Consider the following 24,759-nt stretch of genomic DNA (forward strand, 5'->3'; position numbering starts at 1 on the left):
CTCTGCTTTCCTTCCATCTGCCTTAAAGGGATAGTTCAGATTTTTTGAACTTAAGTTGTATGAAATACTTGCCATTAATATAGTGGTTGCAACTGTATTAATTGATTGCCCGAGTCCCATGGTGGGAGTTCTGCTCTGGTTTTGGTGAAATATCAAGTAGTTCCGGTCATTTTGTGGGGGGCACTGGGGGCCACGCAGTAAAAGTAAATTAATCTGACCTATTTCTAAAATATTAGTTCAACTTCCGTTCTTTTTTTACCCCTCTATCACACAGAACTATGTTTTTTGTGTCCATATCACTACACCCAAAAAATAGTTCCATGTGATAGAGGGGTCAAAGTTGAACGAAAGTCGCGCTAATATTTTAGAAATAGGTCAACAATACAAATTACGTTCGTTTTGTGGATTAATTTACTTTTACTGCGTGGCCCCAGGGCCGGAACTACTTAATATTGACCAAAACCAGAGCAGAACTCCCACCATGGGACTCGGGCAGTCAATTAATACAGTTGCAACCACTATATTAATGGCAAGTATTTCATACAACTTAAGTTAAAAAAATCTGAACTATCCCTTTAATGGAAAATAAGACACAGGGGGACGTTCCGGGGCATGGTGGCACAGTCGGTAGTGCTGTCGCCTCACAGCTAGAAGGTCCTGGGTTCGATTCCCACTGGGGGCGTGTTCTCTCCTCTGCATCATCAGTGCCCATACCCGAGGCGGGGTTGGCGAAAGGGCCTTTCTGTGTGGAGTTTGCATGTTCTCCCCGTGTCCCCTAGGCCTAGGGTAGGTACCCTCACAAAAACATGCAGTAATCGTGCCTGATGGAGGGGAAAGGAACTGGTCGGAATAACGTGTTCCTTCCACGCGTTACGTCCGGCCGGGAAAACTCTCCCGTCAGGTGAAAAGAAGCAGCTTGGACTCCTCATGCATAGAAGGAAGCATGAGGTCAGTCCGCTGCCCCCCCAGGTTGGTAGAGGAAGTGTAGCGCCCAGGATTACATTAGATAATTGACACTGGGTGAAAAAATGGGTTGCGAAATTGTGGGATAAAAAGTTAGAGAAATTAAGACACAAAGTGAATAAACTGCCTGTGCAAAGCTTCTGTTCAAGTAAGAACATGAAAGGTCAATAATGTCCCAGGGGCTGCATCATTGCATGTACAGTATACATAAGAGTTGTTTTTAGCTGGACAAGCCTCCCTGAAAATCCCTACGCTACAGTGTTTTACTGTTCTGCCAACACAGTAAAATCTGATCTTATTTTAACTCAGAACAGAACAGAATTTCACTGTAAGCAGTATAAGCACACAAAGATTGAAATCTGCCATGCCTCCATCCACAGAGCATTTTCTTAGAACCTCTATCTCTGGCATTAATGCCAGGCTCAACCAAGCCCCCAGTAAGGCTATCCAACGTTGAAGCTGCCACTACCTACTGGCGAAAAGTGGAACTGCAGCACGTTCATGGAGGTGGACGGACATTCAGTGACGGCATGTGCGTAACGTGCGTCATTTAACTTAACTTCCGGGTGCTTCAAAACGCCACAGGGGGGCGGGGCTTCCTCATTGGACTGAAATACAGATCCTTGTTGATGATCGGCTCTGCTTGTCTCGGTCTCAGATATCCCTCATCACCTGTGTCGCTGAAATAACCTATTATCTCGTTCACCGAAGGAAGGAGGTGGTCTCTCACTCAGTGACTAGTGTGTATCAGTGCGAACGAATGACTCATTATTTCATTCAGCGAGCAAAATCTCATCCTGGAGGCAGCCGGTCTCTCTCAAAATTACTCAAGCCTTCACTCACTACAGGCTCTGCTCCCAGAGGGAAATTACTTTGAACACACAACAAAAACTACACATCATGAGAAATGTACTATACAAGTAACAATTACACACATTATGAGTGAGTGATATATGGAAGAAAAGAAGAAAAAAGCCGAGTGTCGGAATATGAATGTTGAGAAAGTTATGAATAGAATTAAAATAATTCATTATTTGGTGGAAAGAAATTTCTTTTGAAAAAAAAAAAAGAATTAAAATATGTGCATTACCGTACATCAATCAATGTGAATAATAAAACATATGTCTACAGAATATATGCATGGAAACGAACGTGACGGGCAGAACAACGGCGAAAAAGAACAGAGTGCGCTATTGTACAAGATGGACATCACTTTGAAACCCTTTGTTAGATAAGGCATACATACATATGTGTGTGTGCGTGTGTGTGTGTGTGTGTGTGTGTGTGTGTGTGTGTGTGTGTGTGTGTGTGTGTGTGTGTGTGTGTGTGTGTGTGTGTGTGTGTGTGTGTGTGTGTGCGTGTGCATTATGTAGGGAAGTCGGCAGTAATGACTCCCATTTGCACAAATCGGAGGTAGGTCACTAACATTAATGTTGAGTCAGTGTGTACATATGCCAAAAATCTATGTCAGACTCCACAACTTTCTCTGGTCCACTGCCAAATATGTACAGCCGAATGTCATCATTCAGCCACTGGTTGTCAAGCTGGTGTTCACATAATATCGTGGGCTTTATAAATGACATGTATATATAAATAACGATATACATGTGGTATGATGTTATAAATGAGGTGGGCTTCATAGATGTTATGGGGAAACCTGCTCTCATTAGGACAGACAGTATACATCCAACTTGGGATGGTGTGAGGCTAATTTCTAGACATGGATGAGTTTATTGACAAACCATGCTCACATCAATAGTGTTACAGTTGTTTAACCTTTGTGGAGGTGAGTTGCAGCTGGCTTTATCTGCCAAGACGTTTTAATTCACTGCAGATAGTTCCTGGTACATGCATCTGTTTAGTTCAGGCAGGTTGGCCTAGTGGTAGGAGAGGCCATCCTGTTTAGTTCAGGCAGGTTGGCCTAGTGGTAGGAGAGGCCATCCTGTTTAGTTCAGGCAGGTTGGCCTAGTGGTAGGAGAGGCCATCCTTTAATCGGAAGGTCTTGGAATTGTCCCTCCTCCATAGACTATGTCCAATCAGCAATATCCTGCTTTAAGAGTATATACCTGCTCACTCATTGGTCGAGTTGGATAACAGAACATTGTACTTATATCCTCTTAATTTGACTAATTTCTATCAAACAGACCGATATCCTTCTGTACATTAGATTTCCCACATAACTTGCCATCTCTCTCTTAAATGGGAGGGTTGACACAGTGTGGCGAAAAGAGCTGGATGTGGATAGTGATGTAAAACCAGTATGGAGAGTTCTATATAAACCACCTATAAGGAAAATAACTGGGGATTTACAGTGGAGAATATTACACGGTGCTATTGCAGTGAACAAGTTTATTGCCATGATTAACCCCACAGTTTTAAGCAAATGCCCTTTTTGTGAAGAAGAAGAGACAATGTTTCACTGTTTTTATGGATGTAAGAGACTCTGTAATCCTTTCGATACTCTGGACAGTATTTTCAGTTTGTTTGGTGAAGAGTGGAACAAAATGAGATTCATTTTTGGGGCGGGGTACAAAATAACTAATTGTTTCAAATGGCAATTGTTGAATCTAATAGTGGGAGAGGCTAAGCTGTCCATTTACAGTAGCAGGAAAAATAAAGTGGAGGAGTGTGCAGGACAGGAAGCACTTCCAATTTTTAATTCTTTGGTGAAAGCCAGAGTATGGATTGATTACAATTTTTTTAAGGGAATGTGTAATATTGATGAGTTTATGATAAAATGGTGTTACAATGATGGATTTAAAGCTACTGTGTAGTTTTTTTGTAAAACATGACAAATTGTAAATAGTTTTTTAAATAAAGTATTTTGAAAAACCAAATCTCTCTCTCTCTCTCTCTCTCTCCCTCTCTCTCTCTCTCTCTCTCTCTCTTTCACACAAGCCCTCTCTCACTCACCAAGTCACTATCTATTTATCTAATCCAGTGCAGTTGAGTTGAGAGGTGACAGCAGCTGAGTCTGGTGCCATTTGGCTCTTGTCCATCTCAATCTCTCTCTCCCTCCTTATTTACCTTTTTGATTCTGGCCATACTCATGGTGACTCCTCAATTAGAGAGATCCACCTCTCTCTCTCTCTCAAGCTCTCCCTCTTTCTATTTCTTTCTTTCTCTCTGCCCCCTCTCTTATCCTTATCCTTTATGAGTTGAATTCAGGACCACAATGGAAACAAGCCCCTCAGGCTTATTGTGTTATCCTTTTAACAATCATTGTAATATCGTACCACTGCACTGTTAAAAAAAAACTGTTAAAGTATTCAATCAATCAATCTCTCGCCCATCCCTCGATACTCTCACCCTCCTCGCTCCCCATCTCTCTTTCGCTATCTCTCCAACTGCCACCTCTTTTCCTTCCCGTCCTCTCTCTCTCCCCCGTCCGTCCACTTTGTCAGTATAATGGCATGTCAGTATAATGGCGTGTCTCCTGAGTACAGAGATGATTGACAGGTCACACCACAGGAGAAATGGAACCGCTGGCTGACCTCACAATATGATGCCACTCATTGTGCTCATTTACTGCTCAGTCTGTAACAGGGTTTCTCACAGTGGGTGTGGGGGACACAAGTCCAGAGGTGCCTCAGAATACATTTATAATATTTGGAATTCATCAATATTCCTTCAGTTTAAACACTTAGATCCTCTAAACTTAGTAAAACGGACCTGTGTTAAACAGATCTTTTTCAGCCTCTTCACCAAAAATAGCAGATCTACAAGTTACACGTGTTGTGAGCTTGTAGATCGGCTATTTTTGGTAAAGTGGTTAAACGTATAAAAGTTATTTTCAGTCTGTCCTATAATGGAAACAAATATTCTCTCTAGTTTCCCCCGTGACATGCCTTTGGAGGGAAAGATTGATATATTACGTACCGTTAATATGACAAAAGATGCTATAAATAAAGTAACGATGTAATTGAGGTCTGCCGTGGATGAAAAGGTTATTTACAGGGGTGACCTGAGCCACTGATCTATAACACTGACCTCACAATGTGATGCCACGTGTTATGTTGAGTCACTGCTCAGTCTAACGTTGGCCTAGTCGTAGCTATGCTTTGGGTTTATTGAAACAATTATGGTGTTGTTGTTTTTCTGTAAAGGAGATTCCACAGCCTATGAAAGTTTTTTTTAATTATTTTGTGATGGCAATAGCAGGACGACAGCTTGTATGGTATTAGCGCAGTGAACATATTGTCACTTTTCTTTCGCAGTGCACTGGTTGTAATGGACACCTTATTTGTTTTGGGGCGGGATACGGTGAGGACACTGTAACCTTGCGTTGTGTTTTCTGCATATGCAGGATAGTTGTGTAGGTGTATTATATATACTACTTGTTCTGTATTGACGCTGCTTCTTATTGTTTTTCTTGCCCATTATTGCTGGATACGACAGTACTTTCCTTCTCTGTACCTATAACTCTGTCTGTCTGTCTGTCTGTCTGTCTGTCTGTCTGTCTGTCTGTCTGTCTGTCTGTCTGCCTGCCTGCCTGCCTGTCTGCCTGTCTGTCTGTCTGTCTGTCTGTCTGTCTGTCTGGTGGCATACAAAGAGGCACTTCAGTTCATAGTATACACTATACACTTTATACACTTCATAGTGTATAAGTCTAACATTTACTCAAGTACCGTACAATTATTTTTCACTTTACTGGGGTATTTCCAATGTTCAATACAGTACTATTCTACTCCACTACATCTCTCCATTTGAAAATAGCCGATGTATGAGCTCACCTTGCAGATCTGCTATTTTCAAAAGATTTTAATACATTGTGTAATAATTCCTTGACTACTTTTTACTTTTGGTGCTTTATGTACATCTAATGTTTTTTCACTTTTACGCAAGTATTTTGATTACGGGACTTTTACCTGTACCAGAGTGTTTCTACATTGTGGTATTAATACTTTTACTTAAGTAAAAATGCGAGCACTTCCAATATACCTTGAACCAGGGCTTGCCCGTTCTAACCCTATCTTGCAAGTCACCGTGTATAAGAGCATCAGCGAAATGCTTGACAGCTTTTACATCAGGCTTCATTCCAAAGTAAACCATCTACCATCCGATTTGGCAAGAAATGTGTGTTGTGGTTTAGAGTCCTCTGTCATGATCCTAAAAGCTCTCACTGTGCTCACTGGGGAAAATAGAATTGACTACAAAAAGCTTGTAAAATAATGAAAATAGTAGATCTACAAACTCACAGCAAGCTCCCAACAACGCATCGTTGTGAGCTTGTAAATCGGCGGAGTATAAAACGGAGCTTACGTGGTTCATAAGACTAATGGATTTAGTCAATTAATACAAAATGTATCTGAATATTTTTGTGTCGATTTGTTGATATAAATTAAAAACATATGATCATCATTATTATATTATATAAAAATATAAGCCTAGTTGCTGCCCTGTTTCTGTGTAAGCAATCACAAGCTCTGGGAACAAGATGACACCAAGACAGTGGCACAAAAGATGTACAGAGTATAATTACATAACTTTGCACAAGACAGATTACGTGACTCGAAGTTATGCGAGTCACAGCTGATACAGAAGTAGGCAACATAGGATATGAAAGATAGAAAACACCATGTTCTAACAAGCAGATGACTAATTGTACTTCAACAGTGACATCCTGTGTCCTTGGGCCTGCAGGCCATCTTGGTATAGTATTCCTTATAAAATGATGTACAGATACGCGGATGCGGGCGAAGCCACAGGCATATTATAGCACATACCATTCTCGGAATCTTTTATTTCATTTTTTATTTTTTTCTCTGCCAGGCCGGTACCTGCACCTATACGTGTGTGTATCCAATGTCCATCTGTGTGTGTGTGTGTGTGTGTGTGTGTGTGTGTGTGTGTGTGTGTGTGTGTGTGTGTGTGTGTGTGTGTGTGTGTGTGTGTGTGTCATTAAGACATGCGAATCCCTTGACTCCTTCAAAACCGCTCTCAAAGGGCACCTACGGATGGTTGCAATTCTAAACTGGCCCCCGTAAAATCTGATCCCCCCACACCGCCCCCCCCCTTTTCCCTCACTGTATATGTTTCTTTTCCCTTTTTACCTCCATTATGATGAATTCCTGTTCTGTTTTGTCTATATAGAAGTGTCTATTTGTACGTCTCTAAATGTTTTGATGAATTGAACATGGTGGACCCTCTTGTAAACAAGTGTAATGCTTAATTGGGTCGTCCACTCACAGTTAACAGCCTTTGTATTGAGTTTGTGCTTGAAATGTACTGTAATTCTGCAAACTGTTAATACATATTTCAATCAATCAATCAATGTGTGTGTGTGTGTGTGTGTGTGTGTGTGTGTGTGTGTGTGTGTGTGTGTGTGTGTGTGTGTGTGTGTGTGTGTGTGTGTGTGTGTGTGTGTGTGTGTGTGTGTGTGTGTGTGTGTGTGTGTGTGTGTGTGTGTGTGTGTGTGTGTGTGTGTGTGTGTGTGTGTGTGTGTGTGTGTGTGTGTGTGTGTGTGTGTGTGTGTGTGTGTGTGTGTGTGTGTGTGTGTGTGTGTGTGTGTGTGTGTGTGTGTGTGTGTGTGTGTGTGTGGCTATGGCCGAATTCTGGAATGTCCAATGACGAATCGATGTGTGAAGGATAGAAGGGGTGGTGGATGTTGTTGACAGGGAGTTAACACATTAATACCGGGAGGGTTTTAACCACTTTATTTTATACTTTGGCTATTCAAAAATAACAGATCTAGATCTACAAGCTCATAGCGCGGCTAGTGGCTATGGACTATGAACTCGGAAAAACCCAATACAGAATCTTTGTCAAACAGCATAGCATGAACTGTGATGTGCAGTTGTACACTGGAATCTGTGTCCAAGTTGTTTCCTGCTGTTTAAATATTTATGTGTCAGTTTTATGCATCTATTTTTACCCCAGTGAAGCCTAATTCCGTAAATCAAAGGTGAACAAATGCACAGTTTGTGTCTTTTCATGTACATTTTGTTTCTATAGCTTTAGTCTTTAGTCTTGCTATAAAAAAAGCAATTGACCCTTTCTATTTCTTTTTCTTTTTTTCCAGACACATGGTCAAGATGAAAGTAATCAGCGTTCCAGTGTTTTCCGCCCTGTTTTGCACCGGTAAGCGCAAAACGCTGTTGTAAAATGACCCCCCTGCCAAGACAGCCTGACTCAGCTTCATGATTAGTTCAGACTCTGTTTAAATTCATACCAAGCCTGCCCGCTCCATTTTGATCTATGTTATTTCTATTTATTGCTCTATCCTCCCTTGATAGTTCAGTTGGAATTACATGCAGTGGCATTTATAGCACACAAACAAATCCATCTTTTAAGATTATTCCTACTTGCTTAGCCTCTTTAATCTGTGAGGAATGTACACTGTACATTATATGATTAGTTCATAGTCACCTTTGAACATGAAGCCAGACTTATCGTTTTGTCGTACAACAGCGTCAAAATTATACATAACTTCATAGTTACGACTGAAAGAAATTCAGTCCTTTATAATCTATCATATTTCTATATATTTAGCCAGCTTTGCTCATTTGTAATCTGAAATAGCTACTGTAATATAATATTATATAATATATCAGAGTAGCATATTATTCTCAGCGTATTTGTTTTCTGTTGTTACATCACTGCATACCACATCAGAGCTGAATAATGATGCTTGTGGATCTATTTTAAGTTGTGGTTTTTGCGAGGCATTTACATAAAAATAAATCCTGCCAGAATTTTTTATTCTGCTTGTGAATAAAATGGGCTGTGATTATCATTAGTTGCACGTAACAAGATCACAACACATGGCATCATGACGCAGCTTGTAAATGTGCTATTTCCGGTGTACGAAAACTGCGTGTAACAACTCACAAGTATTAATCAGCCATAAGAGGTTGTTTTACAACATCAATCAAGAGCAAAATAAATTCCATGTCTTTCTTCTGTTTTTCCAGTTCTCTCTGCCTCAGTGAAAGGTAACAGTCGCATGCTTCTTTGAGCGCATGTGTTTGTGGCTTGCTAAAAAATATATGACCTATAACTGAATACAGATCTAGAGTGCACATAAACACTCACCCGCACATAGTTGATAGGCTCTTAGTTACTGTATGCGATGGCATGAAGTATGATCACGTGTATCACACACACACACACACACACACACACACACACACACACACACACACACACACACACACACACACACACACACACACACACACACACACACACACACACACACACACACACGTCAGAGAGAGTTGGACACTAGTGCAGTACCACAAAAGACAGATCGGATTCAGTACGGAGTGTATTAATTAAAACGATCGAAGGGGAAAGCTTTACAAACGTGAGGCTGGCGCCAAGGAAGGAAGGCAGTCCACAACAAGCAAATAATTCCAAGGGAGCGTGCAGGCAAATGTCCAAAACTGAAAGACTGGCAAAGGATACGAAGCCGGTAGAATTAACAAAATCTGGGACGGGACCCAGTAACACTGAACACGCAAGGAAACAAAAGGCCAAAGCTGAAACACACTAACATGCATTTACAAACTGGCAAAGAGTGAATGAAGGAGTCAAGGGCCAAGGATTATATAAACAAGGATAAAACAGATGATATGCGCCATAGGGGAGGCAAACTGGTGCCGGTAGTTCAATGGAATGCATTACAATCAATGAGAGCCTCACAGCTAGAAGGTCCTGGGTTCGATTCCCGCTGGGGACACTGTGGGCACTGGGGTCATGTCCTGTCCTCCGCATCATCAGTGCCCATACCCTGGGTGGGTTGGCAAAAGGGCCTTTCTGTGTGGACTTTAGACTGTGTATGTTATCCCTGTGTCCCCTAGGGTAGGTAGGTACCCTCACAAAGGGCCTTTCTGTGTGGACTTTAGACTGTGTATGTTATCCCTGTGTCCCCTAGGGTAGGTAGGTACCCTCACAAAGGGCCTTTCTGTGTGGACTTTAGACTGTGTATGTTATCCCTGTGTCCCCTAGGGTAGGTAGGTACCCTCACAAAGGGCCTTTCTGTGTGGACTTTAGACTGTGTATGTTACCCCTGTGTCCCCTAGGGTAGGTAGGTACCTTCACTGTGTCCCCTAGGGTAGGTAGGTACCTTCCCTGTGTCCCCTAGGGTAGGTACCTTCCCTGTGTCCCCTAGGGTAGGTAGGTACCTTCACTGTGTCCCCTAGGGTAGGTAGGTACCCTCACAAAAACATGCAGTAATCCTGGTCTCTATACTGCCTCCCCCCTCCTTGGAATAACTTTTTCCTTCCACACGCTCCGTCCGACCAGGGAGACTCCCCCCCCTGTCACCCGCAACACACTGTCATGCTGGATTACCAGCCAAGGTGCCTGGACCGCTAAGCCTTTTGTTTTTCGATGTGCACTTTAAATAATTACATTGAGGTATTAAAAGAACACAAAGTACTGTACATCTTTGACAAGGCAGATTTGTCAGGTTTCCAGGCTAGTCAGAAACGGTAAGTATAGTTACCTCAATAGAATTATATAGCGTGCATAATGGGAAAGCAAGAGAACAGAAAACTAAGGCTGATATGTCTTATGTTATTTCCTGGACTGATGATAGATCATTTAACAAAGTTTGCATTGATTAAAATAAAAACGTCTGGGTTTCCGAGGCTAGATGTGTGGAAACCCAGTAAGATTAGCTGATGGGGATCCTAATAAAAGCATATAACTCCCTATATAGGGAGTAGAGAATGAATGAATGATTTAATTCACAGCCACCCAGCAAGCAGATAGACAAGGAGACTGCCTAAGTGTCCACCCTCTTTTGTGATCCTGACATTTCTTTTCTTATGATGTCACATGTGAAATGGTTTGTCGTTGCACGGTTGAGGGCGTAAGTACAGTAAGGACACATGGTGTAGTTTGTTTCCTTTGCACGGTTGAGGGTGTAAGTAAGGACATATGGTGTAGTTTGTTTCCTTTGCGGACCTGTAAAGCCCTCTCAGACTGCATCAGTGATTAAGGGATGTTACGATTAACCTTGATTTGACATATTGCTCAGCAATGTATTTGCCACACTGTGCCCCTCAGTCAAAGAGGAGAAGAGGCCGGCGTTCTTCGGCGAAGACGTGCACATCAACGTTCCAGCGGACCTCGACGCGGAGGTTCTGTTCAGGTCAGTGTTGATTCCGACGAATAAAACTGACGAAAAATGTCCGTTGACTACCTTTTTTCACTGACGAGAACTAAATAAAACTAAGCTATGATGACTAAAACTATAAGACTAAATATATTGACAATTTTGTCAATAAATAAAAACTAGACTAAAATGTAAGGGAGGGACTAGTGGAGAAGAGATCCAGTAGAATTAAAAGGCAAGTTATTTTATGTTTGGTTGCACTCTGAAAACAGCAGATCTACAAGCTCACAATGTTGTGAGCTTGTAGATTGCTATTTTCCAACCAAATTATTGTATTTATTATTATCATTATTATTTTATTCTGTCTATTCTTTCGTCCCATTAGGTTGTTTCCCTTAATTTTTGTTTTGTCTTGGCTTTTCTTTTTGATTTTATTTCAAGCATTTTGCTTTGTCTTTGTGAATGTCTTGCTTAATATTTTGTTGCTTATATAAAGTTTTGATCACTTTAACCTTTTTGTAAACTGAAAAATACCAATAAAAAAAAGTCTGAACACCGAAACATTTCAGATGACTAGAATATGACTAAAACTAAAATGGGATTTTATTCAAAAAGACTATAAAACCAGATCATAATTGTGCTGTCCAAATCAACACGGGGTTCAGGTCCAGAGCCAGCCCGTCCTCCGAGGTGATGATGCTGCAGGGCGGCCAGGTGGTGAGCCCACGTGGGCGGCTGAGCGCCGACGGACACCTGGTCCTGGACGCTGTGCAGGAGGCCGACGAGGGCACCTACCTCGTCAGGAACGGCAGCGACCCCGCAGACGTGACGCGGCTCATCCTCATCGTCAGGGGTGAGGCGTCATTTGGGCCATCAGGGGTTGGCAATATGGGATCTATGCATAATATGCACACAGAATAACTCTTCCTAGTTCCGGGCCCCTTACCCTTCCTTCACAGGTGTGTTACTGATGATACTAATTAAGGCTCTGTTCCATTTAGTGTACAGTGATTCTCAAAAGGACGCCCATAACTGAGAGTGTACAAATGTACACATTTGTTCACTCTCAGAGTTAGAGACCCGTACAGGGCCATTTGGAACCCCACTCAAGGACACTTTGAGACGCACTGGTGTGTTTCCAGTGAGCCAACATGCACAAGAGCAGCACCCTGACTCTGTTTGACCAGAATGGAACAGAGCCTTCATTAGTATCATTGGTAACACCGATGATAGGGAAGTTCTTTCCAAAATGGCGTGTGCCTATTGCCACACCCTAGTCTTCACATTTAACCTCAAGTTCAGTTATTTTATGGACAATTGTCTTTGCAGATTAATCTGATATTGTCGTGTGGTATAAATTAGTTTTATTGTATGCAACCATTAATTTATTAATCACTTCCATTTTGTCTTTTTGCCCCAAACAAATATTGATAATAGTTGATCCACAAGCTCTCAATGCATCACAAAGCGAGAGAGCTTATAGATCAACTATTTTGGGGGCTTAGCAACTATTTTTGCCACCCGCCCACCCCTATTTCTTTCTGAAATTACGCCTCAGGGTGAGCGGTCAACAACACTCTCAACAACACTCAAAAGTTCTAGCCTAGTTTTGACTGTCACTCTATAGACTGAAAAAGTACCCATGAGTATACTGCAAAAATGTGTGCTAATTTAACTCGGAGAGAAGCCCTCAGCGGTGCATTTTTTATGGCGTGGTGCCGAAGGTGACAGCTGTCTAGGACAGGGCCTGTATGTCCCCAGAAAGGTAGTCCATCTAAATTTCCCCCACAAAAGTGGACCATTTGTATAGCCCTATAGCCCCATGTAACAGTATGAAGGAAAGCAATTCTTCCGAGAGATGTTTTATCTAATTAAGTTTGCTACAGTCAGAAAGCCCTTTCAAATGCTCAGGGAAGTCATCGTGCCAAGACTGTGTGTCACGTTTAATTAACACTGAGGATCTCACTATGTTAACGCACACTGATCACGTACCCAAGTAGACGAGACGGTAGAAATGAATTTTAATCTAAATTCTCATAACAAACATGAAGATTGCAGCCGGCCAACACACTGTCAAATAACCTTTAGGTAGTATTCTTTTATTTTTTTTCTCATTCAATTTTTTATTTGTTTTCTGATCAAGGACAGCATAATCATTTTACAGTGTACAAAATTGAACTCAAAACACTCACTCACACACTCACACGTGCACGCGCGCACGCACGTAGTATTCTTTTATAATGCATTTAGAAAAATGAAAAGCCTTTGTTCAGGATGTACTTATGGGAGGTGGGCCAACTCTGCATTTGTTCGATGGAGGTGAAGTGCTCCGAGTGCACAAATGCACTTTTATCGTCCCCAAATGGGAAAACTGCTGGCCCGAAGTGAGCCCACAATGATCACAATAAGCAAATGCATGTAAACGCAAAGGCACAAAGGACACATTAAAGATCAGTTCAAGACTGCATTACCACAGAAGAGTCGCGGGGGCAATATCCATGGACATTTGGAGCAGCAGATATAGTACGCTATAACTCTTCCTCTCATTCAGACTGTGCCGAGGAGCAGGTGGTGAAGTACGGAGACAGCTACGACATTCGCCTGGACAACGTCCAGGGACCCATCACACTGGAGTTCAGGTATAGGGTTGACGAACAACACTGAAGATTCTTTAATTGTATCATGCCAATCACACCAAGCCGTAGTATAATTACAATAACATTGAATTCATATAGCGCTTTTCATGGTGCTCAAAGTCGGGGAGAAAGGGAGATTTTAATTAGGCGGGGAATGCATGTCTGAAAATATAAGACATTCAACCAGGCACTAATTGCTCCCAATGAGCAGGTTGGTGCTTTGTATGGTGTCCTGTGTAAGTGGGTAAATATGAATGCACCATGTAATTATTTACAATATTGTATTATTGCTTAGTTCCATTAAAAGTTTAATTCTAGTCTAGTAAATATTGTATTTGTTGTTTGCAACTGTGGGGAAGGAATTATGATTATCTCGCTCAGTCTTTGTCGGTCCAAGTCCCTGGCTCCCTGGTGGGAATATGTTCAGAACAGGCATCACATCACACTAGTGTGAATAATGGCAGGTGGTCACTGTTGTTCTGGAGCACCACCCAGTGGCCATCCACTTAAGGGTACAGTCACAATGAAACAAATCACTTTCCATTCACTTCCATTCTATGCAAGCAAATGGGTGGAGTTGATATGATATGATATGATATGATATAGTACTTTATTGTCAGTTCACACAGAAATTTGTCTTGCGACCCAGCAGCCATGTATTGCAAAACATATATACACACATTTGACATAGCCCAAAGAACAAAATAAGATTACATACAATACATAAGGACATGAAGAGTAATGTTCAGTGCTCAGCCTACCCCTGGCCAAACTGATTAAGAAAGATACATTAGTGGGCCGAGGCAAATAATAGAAAAGAAAAAAAGGTCCGCACACTGGACTAAGCTCCAAAGCTCAAAGATGTATTAAAGGTTTCCTTACACCAAAGTGGACATGACGTTTCGAACCTCACGGCTCTTCATCAGACAATGACTGATGAAGAGCCGTGAGGCCACTATTGGTGTAAGCCTTACACCAATAGTGGCCCTTACCCCAAAATGAGTCCGACACCTCTGGGGTAAGGAAACCTTTAATAAATCTTTGAGCTTTGGAGCTTAGTCCAGTGTGTGGACCTTATTTCCCAAACTCCTGATTAAGCCTCAAAGTCGATTGGTGGACAAAGGACCTCTTTAGTCTAACCTTATTGTATACTGGGACACCATCTCCTTCCTGAATGTAGAAACCTATATTCTCCATACAACACATGGCTAGTGTTCGGGGTGATATTCCTTGCCAACCTTAGAATGCTGCTATCATATGTGGATGTATATAGCCTCTGAAGTGGTTGTCCAACAATCTTTGAACAAATGTTCAGTTGTTGCAGCAGTTGTGACTTTAGGGCTGCAGAGAAACATCCATACCAGGTGGTACTACAGTACTGAAGAACACTCTAGTCAAAACTAGTCAAACTTTGTTGAACTAGTTTGATGCCTCAGCTTGCGTGGAGCATTCCCCTGCCATGGCGCATGTGTGATCGTAATGCAGACTATAAAACATACCTCATTGGAGACTTTTGCTGCGTGTCACTCCCATGTCTCTTTTCCCATTTCTTGTCTATTCTATATACTATCAATAAAGGCAGAAAAAGCCAAAACAATATCTTAAAGAAAAAGACATTGTCACAATGTAATTTTGATTCTTCTCTTCTCTTCTCTTCTCTTCTCTTCTCTTCTCTTCTCTTCTCTTCTCTTCTCTTCTCTTCTCTTCTCTTCTCTTCTCTTCTCTTCTCTTCTCTTCTCTTCTCTTCTCTTCTCTTCTCTTCTCTTCTCTTCTCTTCTCTTCTCTTCTCTTCTCTTCTCTTCTCTTCTCTTCTCTTCTCCTCTCCTCTCCTCTCCTCTCCTCTTCCCTGCTTTAAGGTCCAGCCTGATCCAGGCCAATGAATCTCAGGACCAGTCGGCCACAGACCCCCCAGCAGTGGTTCTGTACAATCAGACAGCTGTGTCAGAAGACGAGTATGTGGGTCGGCTCAACGTGACAGAGAAAAGGATCACACTGAATGCCGTGAGGATGACAGATGAGGGCAGTTTTACTGTGCTTGACCGGGACGGAAAAGTCAAGAAGAGAAACTGTCTGAATGTAAGAGGTGAGAAGGAAGGGAGTAAGCAGGACGTTGCAACATGGGTCATCCACCTTTTTTTCTCGCTGTCTAGTTTCATTTTCTTTGTATTTAGACAGACAGCTGTGTTTAGAAAGCGAAATGAAATCCTGCCTCTCCTACTTCAGGCTCTCATTTCAACAAAGCAATGGTTTGGTGTTTAATTTAGATTCAAGATGTTTATTGTCACACAGATGTACAAGTACATGCATTGTGAAAAACTTAGGTTGGGTGCATGCTCCACAATACACAATTGAAAACAGTAAAAACGATACGAAGTCTAATAGGTTTTTAAAAGTTTAGAGGCTGTAATACCATCAAAATGTTCATTGTTCATTTTGGCTTGTTAAGAAGTCTTACAGCCTGGGGGAGAAAACTGTTCTTCAGTCTGCTTGTGTTGGCTTTGATACTCTGGTACTTCTTCCCTGAGGGCAGCAGCATGAAAAAAACATTTTGGGGGTGTGTGGAGTCCTTTATGATTCTCAGGGACTTCCTGAGACAGCGCTGAGTGTACAGTTCCTCCAAACTGGGCAGCCGACATCCAGTGATGCGCTTGGCTGAGCGCACCACCCTCCTGAGAGCTTTATGGTCCTTGTCAGTGCAGCTCCCATACCAGCTGGTGAAGCTGGTACTTCTTGAGGCGCCTGAGTCCATATAAGCACTGTTGCGCTTTTGCAACCACCACAGTTGTGTGTGCCTCCCATTTGAGTTTTTCATGGATGTTCACCCCCAAGGTTTCCACCCTCTCCATCACCGCACCGTTGATAATGACATGAGGTTGTGGATCCCTCCCCCGCCTGTAGTCCACGATGACCTTCTTGGTCTTGGAGACATTCATCAGGAGATGATTCTCTTCACACCACCGCTCTAAGTTGGTAACTTCCTCTCTGTCTCATTGTCTCCAGTGAGCAGCCCCACCACCACCGTTTCATCAGCAAACTTCACGGTGGTGTTTATAGGGTGTGAGGCCACACAGTCGTGTGTATAGAGGGAGCCCTGTGGTGCTCCTGTACTGAGTCAATTGGGAGGTGCAGTCGCCCACTCTCACCACCTGGGGGCGGCCCGTCAGAAAGTCCAGGATCCAGTCACAGAGCTTTATGCAGACCCAGATCCTGAAGCTTACTGACGAGCCTTAAATGGTACTATGGTGTTGAACGCCGAGCTGTAATCTACAAAGAGCATTCTCACATAGGTGTTCTTTCCCTCCAGGTGGGAGAGGGCAGTATATGAAGGACGTGAGCAATGGCATCCTCCTTACTCCTGTCCAGGGTGGGGGGAAGCACAGGACATATTTGTGCCTTAACCAGTTCCTCAAAGCACTTACTGGCTATACTGTAGGTGTGAGGGATCCCTATTATTACCCCTATTATTACCCCTATTTAGACCCCTATTGGGCTATTATCTCATGTGTTTCATGCTTGCAGAGTCTGAAATAGATAGATAGAATAGCTGTTTTGTATGATTTCATCATATAAAACATAAATGACATATAAGTGACATATAAATGTTGAACCATTGGTTTATTAATTCATAACCCTTATGAAAAAAGAAGGTCCGTAAACCGTTTTAATGCTCCCAAAATATTTCATTAAAGGGACACTTTCCTGAGGTAATGTGTGTAATATGTGGTTTTAAGATATTTTAGATTTTAGCAGTGTCCATGATGTCACAGACACTGAGCTCACATAAAGACCCCAGGAAAGTGCTCTAAATCTTCTAAACATCATTAACATTCTTTTGCAAATAGGGTGAAGTATCCCTTTAACAGAGTGGTAAAAAACAACAACAATGTTTTGGCTTCTCCAGCCTTTGTTAGTATACTCAGAGTATCCCTGACAAGGGCCGGAGAGGACGCAAATGTTGGCCTCTCTTTCATTTTGGGAGCATTAAGATAGCATGCAGACCTTCTCTTTTTCTTTATACGTACAGTTCATCTATTTTGATCCAGCACCCGTCCGAAATGTTTGGATGTACGTACGTGCTCCTCATGACTACTTTAGTTCATAACGCTGTCTTGGGTTCTTCCCACAGAGCATCAGGAGTTCGTCCCCGTCCCTTACGACGGTACGCTGAGGGCCAAACTCTACATGCACTACTCTAAGGTCAGCCTCTTCTACACGCCCACTTCGGACCAGCAGGACCGTCTCGTTGTTGACCGTGGGGTTCTGGTGGTCCCCATGGACCCACAGCTGGCGGGCAGGCTGACTGTGGACGGCTCGTGGCTGACCATGACGAAGATGCGTGAGTCAGACAAGGGCATGTTCAAAGTGGTCGACTTGATGGGGTTCGCTGTGGCCTACATCTACCCAGAGGTGGAAGGTACGACGGCAGTTACAGTATATTATTTATTGAGTCATTGTTGCCTGATATTCATATACAAAAAAAGAAATGCCTTCAGCATACCTTTAGTGCTTTGCAAAAGACCTGTGTTCAACTCAAACTTGTAATGGATGTTCAAAAGACCCATTCGTAATTTATTCTCTGTCGTAGGATGGTGTCCCATGCCAAAACATTGCAGTTTGGCTGTTTGGCATGGCACACCGTTGTACACCTAAGTGTACAACGGTGGGAGTAACCCAAAAAAGGACTTATTTTCTATCAATTACAAACCCCATGAAGCCTTGGATTCACATTTTGTTGTCGCATTCCTGAGCCAATCATTTGATGAGACTCTATTGAGACTCTTTCAGTCTCTTACCGCTACCTGGAGACTCCGCTGTCATCAAATTATTGGCTTAGGAATGTGAAGAAAAAAAAGGAAAATAAATTACAAAAGAAAAAAGACAAAATAAAAGAGAGAGAACTACTCATTTAAATGTATATTTTCAAGAGTGATGATCAAGTGTTTTTGATGATCTCCAGCTGTTCACTTATAAGGCACTCAGATCAAAAGGGTTGATAATTATAAATACCCTGACATTCAGGTTGTTGAGAGACTCACCAGCCTTATGCAGATCATTTGGTGAAAACGATTACATATAAAAATGTGCTTTTTGTATGGAAATTATGTGTCTTTCTCCCCAATGGCAATACTTTTGAAGCACTTCTTCATGTCTTACATTATAGAGACATTATCAACAGAAATGCACTTGTGGTGTGGTCCTATACTTGTCCTACTGTCCACCTAAACTCTTTCACTTGATACTCGGCTGAAGCGTTCTGCACTTCAATAATCAGACATAAAGTACAGTACTTATAGTACGCAGGATGCACAGGGTGTGTGCTAATGTAGGATTGTGGCTGTCTGGTGTACGCCACCGTCTGGAATAGTACAGCTCATTACTGCAGTGACTGTACTTGAAAGGATTGTAAAGTCCCAATTGGGTATTTAACACTCACGACGCCAAGCCGTTTGTGGTGAAACATGTCGGCTGCTGCTCATACAACCTTTTGCTCCTCCTCGCTGTGTGCCCCGGAAGTAGTTACAGATATTGCCTGTAACATCACATGAACACTAGAGGGCGATGGCGATGGCGAAGTGTTAATATACACATCAGCCATGTATAGGGGAACAGCGAAGTGAACAGCAGGATCACACATAAGCTAATTCATACTTGGCTAGCCTTTTTAGTTTCCAAGCTCTCTCTTTTCAAATGTTGCTGCTCTCTCCCTCTTAGTCACAAAGCTGTCTGTCATCTACTTGGCCATCTTCTAACGTTCTTGTTTTTGTCTCTTTCTCTTCCTGTACTATGTGTCACTTGCTGATATAAGACATCAGAGTAACTCTTGTGTGTCGACTTTAAAGCCCAGTTCATGCTTCATCATGAGACCACATCACTTGCCCAAAATAACTAAGTAAAAAACGTGCCACATTGTGTGTATTTGTATTGCGTCTAACTAACCTGTCAGTTTTCCCCCTCTGTTCCTCTCGTTACCTCTCTTTTACAATACATAATGGTCTTTGTCTCTCTGCTTTGGGGTAATCTCAGCCTTGGCTCTACCCCTAGTCTTGGACTGCCCTCGACTGGCTAGTGACTCTTCAGAACATTAATGTAGTTAATGAATCTGTTATTAATGCTCACACACAAGACTCAATTAAATCAGTTTGGACCAGAAACAGCTTTATTATCCCAAATCTAACCTTTCAAATTGCATTAATGTAAATATACGCACACTAGAGGTTTGGGCTGCTACGCGGCCCTCACATCTAGAGTTCGTTCCGCTACGCGTGGCCCACGCGCCTACAGTATGTCGCACCGCCGATCCGACCGCTATGCACACATATGGAGATCTCTGTATGTGTCAGTCCTTGTCCCTTTAATACCCATATATGGGCATTCCCTCTTTTTTGCCCATATATGGAGATCTCTGTATCTGTCCTTGTCTCTGTTATGCCCATATATGAAGATCCTTGATGTCATATATGGACAATGTTAATGTCGTTGTGGCAGAGTTATGTCTGGGTCGTAGTGACAGGCGGCCTCTATACCTGTATATGGTTATGTGTGAGTCATACAGTTGTGACTGGGTGGTCCACCGGCGGACCGGCTGGCACATTAACCAATTCATTTTTGTCAAAAAGGCCAGTTCAGTTTTGGCCTCACTCTCTTCATGTTGCTTCTGCTCAGTTTGGGATTCTTGCCTGAGAAAATCCAGTACTGGATTGGTCTTCCCTTTTATGTTAGAGGATGGGGTTGTGTGGCCAGGGGCTGCCCTGGCAAGAGCTGCCATTTTGTTTCAACATTATTTACCCTTATTTACCCTCTACACCAAATGTATTTGCCGTGAATAGCCAATCTACAAGCTCACAAGCTTGTAGAGCTATTTTCAATGAATGTTTGGCCCAGAGGTACACTGACTAGGGTTCATCATAGATTTTAAAAACAAATGTCACAGGAGACATGGGCAAGGCAGGCAGAAGTATAAACTAAGTATAGCAGGTAGCTTAATCGGAGAGCACTCGCCTTGCGACCACAAGGTAATGGTTACGATCCCACGCACCGCTTGTTCAGCGTATGAGTTGCACAGCTTGGGTGTGGCAGGCCATGCGGTAAGTACTGGGAGACAATGGAGGCTCCACCTCAGCAATCCATCACCCAGGGGTCTAGCACGTTGCGAAGCGGGGATAGACTCCCGCACTCTGGCCGATACCGACAATAAGCCACTTCGATCTACTTATTTAAGAAAAAACTAAGTTACCTGAAATATGAATGACTTAATTGGGAAATGTTATTGCTACTTTTCCACAAAACGTACCATAAGCAATGTTGTCGCATCAGTATTTGCAACAACAACCAAAACCCCACCAAAACAGCAGTCTCAGTTGAAGATCTGGCACCCAAAACGTCATGCATATCTGCATAAAACTGCCAGGTGGTAGCTGTGACTTCTAAACTTCTGTCCTTGAGCCAGTCTTGTGAATTTTCAGTTCCTGCTATTACATGACACACACACTAATAACTGTCGGCTACTGTCATTCATTAATCAACATTTACACCAAGTTCCATTGACATTGTGAATAGCAATTTTTCTGAATTGCTTGTTACGATCCAAATGCATATTTCTTTGGATCATTGTATCTACATTAAACTAAGATTCACCTGTTTTGTTTGTTTGTTTGTTTGTTTGTTTGCATGATTATTGTGAAGATACTTCCAGTACATTTATGGGTTTATCTTCCCACACCGGTAGCCATGTTCCATGTTACAGAAGCTCAGATTGCAGAGCATTCGTGGAATGTCTTAGTTTGGAGTCTGCATCTAAAATCGCTCAGTTTGTACCCCTCAATCCCAAAAAGGAAGGGGACACCTGATGCAAAATGGAGGGGGAGGCCAAGGGAGGTAGTCATATCGGTCTCAGGTTCGCCTTAGGATTGAATGAATCACGGCTATGGCATCACTTTAACCCAATTTGACCCAATTGCACGTCATGAGAAATGTATGCGGTTGTAAGTGATATTTGTTCCTTAAAATAAGTGTTAAATAGCTCTATATTCCCATAGTAATCATTGCTATAAAGTGTTTGTTCAGTAACAGGGGCCTCTGCCATATACGTTTTGGAAAAAGTTCAACCAGGAAGTTATTTTCTCCCACACTTTCATTGCGCTTCATTTCTTTTGTGGGAATCTCACCACGCCACTTTGACTTTCTCCACACTGTCAAAACCTTTCATTCACAAGTCTAAGCGTGAACACTACCAGCCAATCGGATTCTTTCAATTTGCAGTCAACCAATCAGGAAATGGGCTCTGTGTTACAAATATCATTGTCTATGAACCTGTCATTCTCTTTTTGGACGGATGGTTGAGGAACCCACCTCCTATCCCAGGCTTCCAGCTCCACCTTGTTGAGATTTCCAACGTCCAGCAGGAAGCAGGTTTTCATCTGCACCTCCACAACCAGCATACAGACTCCATCATCCTAAATTGGAATCGGAACGCTATAAAACTTGAAGCTGATAAGTGGGTTCTCTCTCTTTATTGCATGAAATGAGCAACCCACCACAAAATAAAGAGCTGGAGCGATGGGAAGACCCCTGAACAAACACTATCAATGATTTCTATTATAAAATATATCACTTACAGCAGTCACAACGCAAGGTGTTGTGAACTTATAGGTCAGCTATTTCCACAATTCTTGCCCTTTTCTTATTATTTGACAATTAGCCCTTCGCTAAGTCCCTCCCCAACCCGTCCATGTCCAATAGGCACGTTAACAACAGTTACTAAGAGAGGAGACTTGGCAAGCTTTCCTGATCACCCTTCTTGTTAAATGACTGGATTTCCCCATATTAATAATCAATCATTTCAGTAGCAAGAGCTTCAAAATCTCTTCTAAATCTAGTCAACCAGGCCTGCAATAGGCTATGCAGTATGCACTGGACATTATTTCAATAAACAAAAATACGAGGAAATGTTAGAGGGAGAAACAGTATCCACTTACTCAATCCACTTTAACGTCCGTCCGACGGGAGTTTTTATGTAATCCACGGTAAAACTACAGTGATTAGTGTTATTGCCATCACCTTGGATTGGCATTGGACAATCGCTTTTGGGGTGAGGTTTAGCGAAGGACTAATTTGGCCAATGTTCGACCAGTTTTTATAGAAGAGTTTGTTCATTACTTTTGATGCCGTAATGATCTTCTTTTTTTTTCTTCTTCTTTCTTTTTTTTTAGGTATTAAAAAGTTTGTCACTTCACTGTCCTCTGGGACCCCCCAAAACTCATGTGGGGGTCCCGACCCACAAGTTGAGAACCACTGACTTACAGTACAGACCAGTCTGTAGTGACTGGTCAGTCAGGGTTCAAAGGTCCATGTTTCTTTCATTATCTCTACCTGAGTAGTATAAGTCTGTGTAGGCATTAAGGGTCAAAGCCTTTGATCTGATCTCTATCCTTGTGTGTTCTTCTACTGATGAGAGAAGAGCTGAAGAAGCCTTGATTGCTACTCCGCCGCAGAGGTGACTAGGGATTGTTTGTTTGCAAACGAACAATACAAATCTCCATAAAAGAAACCCATCATAGACCACACACAGATTTTGCACAACTAAAGGACAATGGCATCAACAGAAAATCGCTTCGTCAGAAGTCTATTTGACTTCTTTTGGCTGCTCCCGTTGCGGGTCACCACAGTGGATCATCTGTTTTCATCTGTTCCCGTCCTCTGCATCCTTCTCTGTCTCGCCAGCCGCCTGCATGTCCTCTCTCGCTGTATCCATAAATATCCTCTTTGACCTTTTTCCTCTTTATCTCTTGCTTGGCAGCTCCATCTTTAATAGCTTTCTCCCAGCTTCGCTCCTACGCACATCTCCAAACAAACTCAGCCTCGCCTATTTCACTTGAAATAAAATAAAGCTCCTTAATGTTAAGAATACGTTGGATAACTGATGAATGCTTCGTTGTCATAGCTATTATGCTCTGTTCTATTCTCCATGGAGTCTAGAAGATGTAAGAAGAGGCTTAGAACGACCTCTAGTGAAGCTTCAGATTTTCAACTGTAAGTTAACGTTATAGTTAACTTTATAGCGGTTGCAACTAATGCGGGTTACACCCATAACTCTTAAAGTCTTTTAACCCTCATTTATTTCTTCCATCTCTCCCCGGTACCTGTCCGTCCTCCTCTTGTTCCTGTCAGTGTTTAAGATGCCGACCCTCCACACGGCTATCCTCTCCCTGTGCGGAATCATAGGTTTAATGATTGTGATGTGCCTGGTCTCGTGCCAGTACAAGGTCTTCCAGCGGAGCGAGAAGGGCAAGAGGATCACACAACACATCGCAGATCAGTCCGGCCTCCACTCGGAAGGGGACACCTTCAGACAGGTAGGACCCACCGCGCAGCATTCTGAAGAGCAGCAGGCTCCCGTCGTACTGTCATCACATTGAGATCAACATAAATGATGAAACGATAAGCCTCTTAGCACGACATAAATGAACAAATTCGAAATTGAACTCAAAATCTGTTTAATTCGGCCAATAATTACGCATACTTTACGCAGGGCCTAAGTAAGAAAAAAACTGTTGGTTATTCTTTCCTATTTTTATATTCCATACCTGTGATGAGTCACTAATCATGCTGGATGATTAATGGAGTTTATTGGCTTGTTTGAACTAAGTGAACCTGCCGTCGACAAAAGTCGACCTTGATTTGTTGATTGGCTGAATTTATGGTTTAATTAAAGACTGCCAGATAACTCATGCAAAGCAAGCAGCGTGGGAATGGAATCACTGATTAAATGCATTTATAGGTGTGGTAGATGATATATAACAACCTATAACACACGCACACACACGCACAACACAATCGTTCCTGTCTCTTGCAGCCATCCTCAATAAATCAATATAAACTATAATCAAATATGATAAAACTAGAAGCAACATAAATTAATTAAATGGACGGTCACACTCAATCTTCTCACTTTCAATAGCTCTTAATTAAAAACGAAACGACGTCAGCCATATTTGCTAAATGTGCTCCCATAAATACAGATGGCTGAAGAGTGAAGACATTTCGTTTTTTTAAATAATAATGAGTGACCCTGTTGATGTAACCTCCGAAGGGACA

The 24,759-nt window shown here is 42.2% G+C and overlaps 1 protein-coding gene across 1 annotated transcript in view; it reads left to right on the forward strand.

Annotated features, from left to right (window-relative positions):
- Positions 1 to 24,759, forward strand: part of LOC306937999 (uncharacterized protein) — a gene marked incomplete at both ends in the record, with an annotated part of 41,189 nt that overhangs the window by 5,129 nt on the left and 11,301 nt on the right. The window contains 6 exons of the mRNA XM_079522021.1: positions 10,981 to 11,065; positions 11,695 to 11,882; positions 13,581 to 13,668; positions 15,522 to 15,748; positions 17,792 to 18,079; positions 23,833 to 24,017. Of these exons, the coding sequence (XP_079378147.1) occupies positions 10,981 to 11,065; positions 11,695 to 11,882; positions 13,581 to 13,668; positions 15,522 to 15,748; positions 17,792 to 18,079; positions 23,833 to 24,017 (1,061 nt within the window). The remainder of the gene's footprint in view (positions 1 to 10,980; positions 11,066 to 11,694; positions 11,883 to 13,580; positions 13,669 to 15,521; positions 15,749 to 17,791; positions 18,080 to 23,832; positions 24,018 to 24,759) is intronic.

This window comes from Electrona antarctica (genome assembly GCF_951216825.1).
Source record: "Electrona antarctica genome assembly, chromosome: 15".
Classification (NCBI taxonomy): Eukaryota; Metazoa; Chordata; class Actinopteri; order Myctophiformes; family Myctophidae; genus Electrona; species Electrona antarctica.